General features: G+C 34.5%; 1 protein-coding gene across 2 annotated transcripts in view; it reads right to left on the bottom strand.

The window, feature by feature from the left end:
• Nucleotides 1–9,401: 9,401 nt before the first annotated feature.
• SFRP (secreted frizzled-related protein) overlaps nucleotides 9,402–12,501 on the bottom strand; it is a 38,768-nt gene continuing 35,668 nt past the window's right edge. Inside the window, exons 13-15 of one of the 2 annotated variants that reach the window (XM_030976910.1) lie at nucleotides 11,286–11,535; nucleotides 10,834–11,007; nucleotides 9,402–10,393 (exon numbers count right to left, since the gene is read on the bottom strand). In XM_030976910.1, the coding sequence (XP_030832770.1) occupies nucleotides 10,249–10,393; nucleotides 10,834–11,007; nucleotides 11,286–11,535 (569 nt within the window). In that variant the 3' untranslated portion in view covers nucleotides 9,402–10,248. 2 annotated transcript variants of the gene reach the window in all.

The raw sequence follows: 12,501 nt of genomic DNA, 5'->3' as shown, positions 1-12,501 counted from the left end.
CGCAGTCGCATTCGTCTTGTTGTGTATAAGTCTGCACATGTGGAATGTCTAATGTACATGTATTTAGATTTCGTATTATATAACATCTCGGTCTTCAGATTATTACATTTGGGTGCATAAGTCGTGACATAATATCGAATGTTCAATGTATATTTCATAATATCACACCTAAAATGACTTTAGATTTTAGAGCATAAATCTGCACATGATTTCGATTGTTTATAACTCACTGTTTTGATTATATTTGCGTGTATACGTCTGCAAATTGTAATGGTGCTCGTCGAATGCAACTCTCTGTTTAGAATATATTTGCGTGTATACGTCTGCAAATTGTAATGGTGCTCGTCGAATGCAACTCTCTGTTTAGAATATATTTGCGTGTATACGTCTGCAAATTGTACTGCTGCTCGTCGTATGCAACTCTCTGTTTAGAATATATTTTTTGCTGCATTAGTCTACCCATTCTTATGATGAATGCCCTATCTAAGTATAATTAATATGATATCATACCTCCTCGATTAAATTGGATTTGTGTGTATAGGTCTGGACATTACAATGGTAAATGTCCAATTTATATAGATACCCTAAAAATCATATCTTGATGTTTAGTGTGGATTTCTGTGCATAAGTCTATACACGACGTTTAATGTTTAATGTATATGTATTTCATATGATATATCTCTCTCTGTTGAGCTCAAAAATATAAGTGCATAAGTCTGCACAATACAACGGTGAATATTTATCAGACTGATATTGGATTTTTGTGCATAAGTCTGCACATTGTAATGGTGAATGTCAAATGCATATATATTTTATGTAATATTATACTGAGATAGGATTTTGGGGCATAAGTCTGCACATGATAATGGTAAATGTTAAATGCATATATTTCATGTAATATCATACTGAGATTAGATACGTGTGCATAAGTCTGCACATGATAATGGTGAATGTCCTTTGCATATCCATTTCATGTATTAGCATACTGATTTTGGATTTTTTTGCGTATGTCTGCATACCATAATGTTCAAGGTATTATGTCCCATTTGCAGGCCCAAAAATTAAAAGGTTAAATTCCAACGGCATTTGAAAGATAATACTAATTTAGAACTTCCCTAAACAAAGGGGGCTTGAAAATTAAGTGGGAAAATAACTACTATTAGTTCTCAAATCGACTTAAGAGCTATAGAGCCAGTAAGCATAAGTCTGATTTTCAGACCATTGTATTGAATGGTCGTACGTTTTATGCTGGGCCAAAGATTCAATCTTTTAATTTTGGCCATTACAAGAAGTGGGTTATTGTTGTAGTCAAATGCTCATGTACCCTTTAAAGCTCATTTTATGTATGTTATTACCAAGAAAAAAAAGACAGACACTCAATAGTGTCTGACAGTGAAGTCTAGCAAGCAAACGGGTTTCCTTGCATAATTTGAATATTAGGACACTGCTAATGCTTATATTTCACAGATAGGACATGCATGACATATTCATTGTTCCTGCAAAGTTCTACACAATTTGATGTTGGCTGCAAAAGGGACATATTATCCTTAATGTTCAATGTTTATATAGGGTATATTTCATGTTATAGCATACTGAGATTGGATTTGTATGCATTAAGTCCGCACATTATAACGGCGAATGTCAAGATGTCAAGTGCATATATTTTTCATGTAATATCTTACAGAGATCTGATACGTGTGCATAAGTCTGCATATTATAATAGTAAATGTCAAATACATTTATAATTTATGTATTTGCATGCTAAGATGGGATCCGTGTGCATAAGTCTGCATACCAGAATGTTTAATTTCCAATGTTTATATAAATATATTTCATGTAATATCATACTGAGATTGGATTTTGTTATGCATAAGTCTGCATATGATATTAGCGAATGTCAAATGCATTTCTATTTCATGTAATATCATACTGAGACTGGATTTTGTTATGCATAAGTCTGTATATGATATTAGCGAATGTAAAATGCATTTCTATGAGATTGGATTTATGTGCATACATCTGCAGAAAAGAATGTTTACTTTCCATTGTTTATATATTTTATGTACTATAATACTGAAATTTAACTCTTGTGCATAAGTCTGCACATTATAATGGTGAATGTCAATTGCATATATATTTTAATTAACTGTTATCCTTCCACAGGGCTAATCCCCATTGTGCCAAGCCACAAATCCCCCCAGTACCAAATTTATAACGAGAAAATCGGATTAACGCGATGGTACTGCCAATAGCGCGTGCAAAACACTATAGGCACAGTCCAATGGGAATGAACAATAACTGATATTACGAATGCGTGCAATCATGCAAGAAGAAGAGTCACAGTAGCTTGCTCGCGTGTACAAAGCACTATAACAATAGCGTGCATGCAGCCGTATGGCAGGCTATGAGTTAGTATCATACTGAGATTGGATGCTTGTACACAACCCTGCCCATCATTATGGTGAATGTCCATTGCATATACATTTCATATAATTCTCTGATTAGATTTTCGTGCATAAGTCTGCACATAATAATGGTGAATGTTCAATGTACATATATATATATATATATACATATCATGTATTATCACACTGAGACTGGATTTTCGCGCATAAGTCTGCACATTTTAATGGTGAATGTCAATTGCATATATATGTCATGTAATATCATACTGAGATTGGATTTTCGTGCATAAGTCTGCACATTTTAATGGTGAATGTCAATGGATATATATATATGTCATGTATTATCATACTGAGATTGGATTTTCGTGCATAAGTCTGCACATTAAAATGAGGAATGTACAATTCATATATATTTCATTAAATCTCATACTTGGATTGGACTTGTGTACACAAGCCTGCCCATAATTATGGTGCATGTCCATTGCATATACATTTCATATAATTCTCTGATTAGATTTGTGTGCATAAGTCTGCACATTATAATGGAGAATGTTCATCGCTTATATATTTTATATCATATCAATGTGGGATTGGATTGTTGTGCATAAGTCTGCACATTATAATAGTGAATGTACAAAGGATATATATATTTCATGTATTATCACATTGAGATTGGATTTTCATGCATAAGTCTGCACATTCTAATGGTGAATGTCAATTGCCTATATATGTCATGTAATGTCATACTAAGATTAGATTTTCGTGCTTAAGTCTGCACATGATAATGGTAAATGTACAAAGGATATATATTTCATGTAATATCATACTGAGATTGGATTTTCGTGCATAAGTCAGCACATTATAATGGTGAATGTACAATGGATATATATATTTCATGTATTATCATACTGAGATTGGATTTTCGTGCATAAGTCTGCACATTTTAATGGTGAATGTCAATGGATATATATGTCATGGATTATCATACTGAGATTGGATTTTCGTGCATAAGTCTGCACATTTAATGGTGAATGTCAATTGCATATATATGTCATGTATAATCAGATTGGATTTTCGTGCATAAGTCTGCACATTATAATGGTGAATGTCCATTGCATATACATTTCATATAATTCTCTGATTAGATTTTTGTGCATAAGTCTGCACATTTTAATGGTGAATGTCAATGGATATATATGTCATGTATTATCATACTGAGATAGGATGTTCGTGCATAAGTCTGCATATTAAAATGGTGAATGTACAATTCATATATATTTCATTTAAAAAAAAAACTCCAGTACTGATAAAAAAAAAAAAAAATTCTCACAGAATCAAACGAAACTTACACTGAATGTTCAAGATTACAAATAAATGACATGTGCCAAACAATTTTGGAAGAAAATGTATACTGGCTGAGTAACGAGCATAGAAAGACAAGGAAATCAAGGTAGTACTAGCCCCGACACCATGTGTGTTGTCCCATATATAGCTTTCTATGTAAGTGCTTGTTACTTTACCAAGACTCGGTCAAATTTATTATGATTTTGATGACTCCACAACCTCGCAGTTCACACCAATACTTACATGCTACATGATCATCTGTTTCTGATCCTTTCCACGCCTTTTCTTTCCCAATGCAATCGCATTACCAGTACTAAAGTTTATCTTTAATCTCATACTTGGATTGGACTTGTGTACACAAGCCTGCCCATCATTATGGTGCATGTCCATTGCATATACATTTCATATAATTCTCTGATTAGATTTTTGTGCATAAGTCTGCACATTTTAATGGTGAATGTCAATTGCATATATATGTCATGTAATATCATACTGAGATTAGATTTTCGTACATAAGTCTGCACATGATACTGGTAAATGTACAAAGGATATATATTTCATGTAATATCATACTGAGATTGGATTTTCGTGCATAAGTCTGCACATTATAATGGTGAATGTACAATGGATATATATATTTCATGTATTATCATACTGAGATTTGATTTTCGTGCATAAGTCTGCACATTATTATGGTGAATGTCAATTGCATATATATGTCATGTATTATCATACTGAGATTTGATTTTCGTGCATAAGTCTGCACATTATAATGGTGAATGTTCATCGCTTATATATTTTATATCATATCAATATGGGATTGGATTGTTGTGCATAAGTCTGCACATTATAATGGTAAATGTACAATGGATATATATATTTCATGTATTATCACACTGAGATTGGATTTTTGTGCATAAGTCTGCACATTATAATGGTGAATGTCAATTGCATATATATGTCATGTATTATCATACTGAGATTGGATTTCCGTGCATAAGTCTGCACATGATAATGGTAAATGTACAAACGATATATATTTCATGTAATATCATACTGAGATTGGATTTTCGTCAATAAGTCTGCACATTATAATGGTGAATGTACAATGGATATATTATATGTCATGTATTATCATACTGAAATTTGATTTTCGTGCATAAGTCAGCACATTATAATGGTGAATGTTTATCGCTTATATATTTTATATCATATCAATGTGGGATTGGATTGTTGGGCATAAGTCTGCACATTATAATGGTGAATGTACAATGGATATATATATTTCATGTATTATCACACTGAGATTGGATTTTCGTGCATTAGTCTGCACATTTCAATGGTGAATGTCAATTGCATATATATGTCATGTTATATCATACTGAGATTAGATTTTCGTGCATAAGTCTGCACATGATAATGGTAAATGTACAAAGGATATATATGTCATGTAATATCATACTGAGATTGGATTTTCGTGCATAAGTCTGCACATTTTAATGGTGAATGTCAATGGATATATATGTCATGTATTATCATACTGAGATTGGATTTTCGTGCATAAGTCATCACATTATAATGGTGAATGTCCATTGCATATGTATATCATGTAATATCATACTGAGATTGGATTTTTGTGCATAAGTCTGCACATTTCAATGGTGAATGTCAATTGCATATATATGTCATGTTATATCATACTGAGATTGGATTTCCGTGCATAAGTCTGCACATGATAATGGTAAATGTACAAACGATATATATTTCATGTAATATCATACTGAGATTGGATTTTCGTCAATAAGTCTGCACATTATAATGGTGAATGTCAATTGCATATATATGTCATGTATTATCATACTGAGATTGGATTTTCGTGCATAAGTCTGCATATTTTAATGGTGAATGTCAACGGATATATATATCATGTATTATCATACTGAGATTGGATTTTCGTGCATAAGTCTGCACATTATAATGGTGAATGTCAATTGCATATATATGTCATGTAATATCATATTGAGATTGGATTTTCGTGCATAAGTCTGCACATTAAAATGGTGAATGTACAATGGATATATATTTCATGTATTATCATACTGAGATTGGATTTCTGTGCATAAGTATGCACATTATAATGGCGAATGTCAGCAATTACATTTCATATAATTCTCTGATTTGATTTTCGTGCATAAGTCTGCACATTATAATGGTAAATGTTCATCGCTTATATATTTTATATCATATCAATATGGGATTGGATTGTTGTGCATAAGTCTGCACATTATAATGGTAAATGTACAATGTATATATATATATTTCATGTATTATCATACTGAGATTGGATTTTCGTGCATAAGTCTGCACTTCATAATGGTGAATGTACAAAAGCCTACAGATGTAGGAAAATACATTTACAACAAAAGAATCAACACAAACTTTGCAGACTCCTGCAGAAGAATTTAATTCAAATCAGTAGAGATCACAATTCTTTCTACATTTATAAATTCAAGATATGGTGCAGAACCCTGAAAGGAAATATTTCAAAAGATGGATATGGTATGGAGCGAACATCCACATCTGACCAAGCCTTTAATGCTCCATACCATATCCAACTGTTTGAATTACATTTCAGTTCATAAGTCGGCAATGATTCATTGTTCCTTGACGAATTCTTCTTGTAAATTTATTTGCATTCGATGTGAATATGGTATTTCCGTTCATAAGTCTTAATGGTGAAATTGTTCTATAGATGATTAATTTATATCATATTTATGACTATTTTAGATATCAGCCTGGGAACGTTCAATTAATTAAAATGTGTTGACTCCGTTATCTGACTATTTATACCAAGTTTGCTTCATTGCTTGCTTAATTGTTTTCTTTTTCATAGGTTTTTACGTTCATGGTGTTGATGTAATGTTAACCTTTACGATTTTATGTTGAATATGATTGCATACAGATGATGTGTTACTGTAATGCTTCTATCAATTTATATAAGCTTCTTAAAATAACTGTTCATTTAAAGAGAATGAATGGTAGTATTTGGGATTGAGACAGAGAGGTACACAATTGTACAACGTAGGGGCCATAACTTAAATGGCAAATGAAAACGAGATCACTGACATGACAGATGCAATTAACAGACGGAGAAGAGAAAAAGAGAATGGAATAAGAAGCAGAAGGAGGTAGCAGAAGTCTGGAGAAGACGGAATAGATTAATTGATGTGATGAAGAAAAAAAAAAAATTGAAAATGAGAAAAAGATTGGATGACTTAAAAGAGAAAGCAAGAAGGATTGGAATAATCGTAAGAAATATTCATAGATGGTTTTCCCGCCCAGTTTCTTATTTGTGGACCTCAATTCGATCAAGTTGCATTGTAGATTGATGTCGGTCTTTCATATTTAAAGTCCGTGCATAGGAATCCATTTGGAGACGCGAACATTGATTCCTGAGCATCCGAACTAATTCATCGGCAAAATTATTCCAGTTAATGGCATTCCGATTTTTGATATCAGCATTCTATTTAATTCAGGGCAAAGCAATTTTTAACGTCATACAAAGACGTGAACAAATCCGGAACTTCGTTACTCCGAGTGTTTGTAATTCCGAAGTTTCGTTACTCTAAAAGTTCATTATTGCGAAGGCTCGTATTTCCGAAAATGAAATAGAATTCAATATTCTGAAAATTAATTGAGGTTCATAATCCAAAGGATCCGAACATGAAATAGAATCCTGTATCTTTTATATTTTCACCCTGTGGCTACAGCGGGCGGGAGAAAGGGAGGTGGGGGGGGGGGGTGGCAACCGGTAATTATCGGCAAAAAATCGGGGCTGTTACTGCTTTCCTCGATCTCATAATCATATCATGTATATTGTTTCTTCTCCCTTCTTTTTTCCATCCTCTCGTCTCCTTTCTCTCTTCTGCCTATGTTTCTCTCTCTTTTAAGTGTCTCTGTTATTTCTATTCATCTGTCTCTCTCTCTCTCTCTCTCTCCAGAGTCCCCCCTCTCCGATCCTGTCGACCCCACCCCCCTCTCTCTCTCTTCAATCTCATCATTTGTTTTTCTTCTCATTGTCTATGTTACTTCTTTCACATTGGCCCATTCTCCTTCATATTTTTCTCAATATAATACAGGGGAACCTCAGTATAAAGGTTTCTGATATAACGAGGTATATATTAAAAACAAGGTGATTTTGCTGATCCCAACTCTTTATATTGTTGTTTTGCTGGTCCTAACAGGCGCGGATCAAGGATTTCTTAGGGGAGGGGGCCCAATATTTTTTTGTTTTTTGCTCCCGAAAAATTGAACATCGCGCCGGCCGAAAAGTCGTGGGGGGGGGGGGGGGGGTATTGAGCACATTTTTTAAGTTTTGGCCCTAAAAAAAAAAATTAAAAATGTGCACCCCCACCCCTTCCCCAAAAATCACGCTATAACGAAGTTCCACTGTATTCCCGTCTTTAATCCTGCTCTTTTTCTCCATCTCTCTCTTTAACCTACCTCTTTATCAAATATTCCTTATTTTTAATTTACAATTTCCCTATCTCTAATAATACTCCTCTCATTTACCATTTAACACTTTCATACACACTTTCCTCGTCTCCTTTGCCATTCTCTTCATGTAGGCCTAATATTTCCTTCTCTATTTCCCCCACTCTGTCCCATCCACCCTTCCTCGCTACCCCCTTTTTTCTCTCTCTCTTTCTCTCTGTGATGTCACTGAGCTGAGCACACATTCAACTATCACTCGATGGCACAGGCATGACATACACGTACATGAACTTTAATACAAGTGGAGTGACGCAATAGATACAAAGAAGTCGTAATTTCTGTATTGCGTTATTACCAGTCTGCGCTAATGAAGCCTGTAACTGAATATTCACAAGTAACTCTAAGTAATGTTGGCTCTGTTTATTTATTCATTCACCTTTTGGTATGATATCATTCTGTCATGTCGAGTCATTTCAAGGAAAGATGCTGACGCAGTCCTTAAAGATGAAGTTGGGTTCTGGTCATGCGATTGCATTGTGAAAGAAAAGAAATCGACCAGAAAAGGTTGATCATCTAGCATATAAGAATTTGTGTGTATTGCAAGGTTCTGGAATCATCAAAATGATAAGAAATTTGGCCAAGTCTTGGTAAAGTTACAAACACTGTACACAGAAATATAAATATGGGACTACACAAACACGTGGCGTAAAAATCTTACCCGGATGATTTTTACGATGTTACATGACATATTTAGAATATGAAGGCATTTGAAGAGCCATGCCTTTCAGGGAACATTTTTTATCTGATGTTCTTCCACACTTGCATAATAAGAATGATAACGCTCACAATTTTTTTTCACCTCTTCCCAGAACTCAACCTTCTCTTTAAGTACGTCAGCCAAATGACGGCGCATATGCAAAGGACATTACACAAAATACGGCAATTTGCTTGCGTTATTTCTTCAGCTCATCATCCATACGAAGGCAATTTGCTCATAGAGTAGTAATTCAACACAATGTTTGCTCTAACGAGCACACCAGTCGCTGACGCATTTCTCCGTCATAAACGTAGTCAAAATGACGCTCGCCCGGGCATTCTGATGTGGTTACTGTACAACCCAAGAATAATAATAATAATAATATAACAAACACACAGCAATCAACTCAATGAGATGTTTCTATCTCTTTATTAGTCACGTGATAATACAGCTAGCGTAATGAACGTTCATTGTTATCTATTTACAAATCTTTAGAAAAAGATACAAAAATCGAGCCTGTTTTTTGTGGGAGGATAAGGATACATTCTATAAAAAAACCTGCAGTCACGGTTGAAAATGATATACATGTATGTGTACTGTAAAAAGGTCATCCGGATGGACAAACGGTATTGAAAACACATCACTATAATGGTAATAGTTCACAGCAGGAATCGGTGTAATATCGTATTTACTTGGTTTGGGGTCTATTTAAGGATCATTGTATACTGATATTATAATAATATAATATCACCAATACAGATTCGTTCTTTTTCTCTCTTTAGAGGTAGGTAAAATGTTTCCTTTTTTTTACAAGGAACAAAGTACATAGGCATACATTGTAGACTATTGGTTTTTACATTTAGGTTTTAGACTAAACATTATCACAACAAAAATCAACATAAGCGTCACTCATACAAGTTTAAATGGAGAACCGACAGTCCTTTTAGTGGTATCAAATCTTTCAACATTGTCTACAAAATATTACAAATTTTACCAATTTATTCATTTTACTGTTTATTTTATTACATTATTAAGAAGTAAAGAAGATGAACTCGTAAAATGCTTTCCCATAGGGCAGTCATTCTCATTCTTTATCACACTTAATGCTTGCAATTTCCTGTTCGTTATCAGATCAATATACAAACAGCCAAACACTTGTGAGTTAATGTATGGTAACAAACTTTGTAGAAGAAGTTTACCTGGTAGATAGAGTATAAAGAGCAATGTTGACATTGAATGATGAGACAATTAGAAGCCAAAGAAAGGATCGGCTTGGTGGAAGAGACATTCCTCTGGGGAGTTAGGAGGTAAGAAATCACTGCCAGGTCCCTCAAATCCATTTGCTCCAGCTTTCATACAGACAACCAACGTAGAGGGCACACTACCAATACATCTGTAAAGAAAAAAGATTGATAATAATGGTAGCTGGTGTTATTTCCTATTTAATCTCCATTTAGTACCCGCTTGTGATGGACATCATTGTTTTAGATATAAGCCCTTAAATGGATCGACCTCTGTAGGCCTATGAAGAGCATTGCACCGGTCTTTGAGAGTTCGACAGTGTCTTCTAGGTAATTTAGATGCTTGGAAAAAACTCATCAAAAAGAAGAAGTGAACCTTTTGATAAATATTGGAGATAATGAATAATGTCATTTAATGAAAGTTCAACAATCACTTGATCGTTATGTCACAACAAACTGTTCTCATATATGTCTCTGTCAAGTGACATCTGAATCTTTTCGATGTTGTAAAGTAAAATATTAATACAATGCAATTTGTTAAATCTAGACAATAAATGAAGAGAAGAGATTCAAATGAGAATATAAAACCTACCTGCAATAGTCGTCTCGCCCATCATTATCCTCATCCTTCATGTACCATGTATTGGAATAACCTGGATCAAACCATTCTACGGAGGGGTTGGGGGAAGTATAGGCTAGTAAATCATCTTCTTCAGATCCAGCGAGAAGACATGAAAGGAATGGCTTTCCATCGGTGCGCACGACCCTATACAAGAAGATTAAGAGAAAAATAACTTTCGGCACACTTCACTAAATTATTTGTTTAATAACCTGAGTACACAAGACCCTACATGAATTTGAATGACAGAAATTGTTGCCCACTTCACCGAATACCTGAGTATCAATGAAAGAGAGATATTACAGAGGAGTAAAGTGTAGATCTATGTTATTTTTGTGTCTATTTTAAAAACCATGTGATGCAATCGGCTAATATAATTGAAAGGAGAGAGACAAAATTAACGATGATCACTTATGATGAATTACCTGCAGAAATCGTTGGGAGCGCCCTGGCCCTGTACATCAACCCACCCACGAAACATCTGCACCATTCCCCGGTCTGTGATGGCGTAGGAGCGGCGGAGAAGCTCACCCGTTGTAGCATTCGTTACATTCTGATGTACGGGAACTACTGCCGATAGTGTAGATGGGACCGGTGTTGTAGCCTCCACGGTAGTTGTCTGAGGGGTAGTGGTTTCCTCGTTTGGCTGCCCGCTGGTCGTAGTCGTTGAAACACCTAGAAGAGAATGATAAAACAGGCGAGTTTTCGATTAGTTCTGGAAGACTTCATTGACCAATGAAGCCCAATGCACACTAGACAGTTTGAATAGCGCACACGAAGGCATATTTAAAACGTCTGTAAATCGGCATCTTTTGGAATCTTTAAAATTGGGAAAATTAGGAAACTATTTGACTTGCCCACAACTGCAAAATTAACCCATGCATTTGTATCCTCCCACCTTGATTATTGTACTTTTTTGTCCGGCCTTCCGCATTCGTAACTACTTCCACTTCAAAGAATTCACAATACTGCTGCAAGGCTTGTTACTCTCTAGAGAAAATTTGAGCACATAACCCCAATATTGCGTTCTCTTCATTGCCTTCCCATACACCATCGTATAACATTTAAAGTTATTCTTCTTACATACAAAATTATTCATGGCCAAGCCCCTAAATATCTTTCAGATTTGATTTCCTTACGTTCTTCTAGTTCTTTAAGACCTCTTCGATCATCATCAACCTTGCAGTTAACCCTTGGACCTCGTACCGTTACAAAGTATGGCGATCAAGCTTTCTCAGTAAATGCCCCTATACTTTGGAATAAATTACCAGCACATTTTCATAATATTCATTCTCTTGACCAATTTAAGTCCTTGCTGAAAACGCACCTTTTTGATTCATGAATGATATTCTGCAGTTGTGAGTCGGTCAAATGAGGTTCACACCGTCTTATTTCCTGTCTGTTCGATCTTATGTGTGATCCTCTGTTTGACCCTATGTATGTTTGATCCCACTCTTATTTTTATTATTATATATGCATGATTTATTTATTTATTTATTGAATTATAAACAGATGTATAAGTTGTGTGTTTATCATAAGTTTTGGTAAATATTTTTTTAGTCAGACTATGGTGCGCTTTAATAGATACACCCGTATTAAGCGCCTAATTAATATTGTATATTATTATTATTATTATTATTA

The sequence above is a fragment of the Strongylocentrotus purpuratus genome, unplaced genomic scaffold, assembly GCF_000002235.5.
Source record: "Strongylocentrotus purpuratus isolate Spur 01 unplaced genomic scaffold, Spur_5.0 spur5_scaffold_1, whole genome shotgun sequence".
In the NCBI taxonomy this organism is placed as follows: Eukaryota; Metazoa; Echinodermata; class Echinoidea; order Camarodonta; family Strongylocentrotidae; genus Strongylocentrotus; species Strongylocentrotus purpuratus.
Note: the sequence above shows the minus strand (reverse complement) of the source record. Positions and strands in the feature narration are given on the sequence as shown.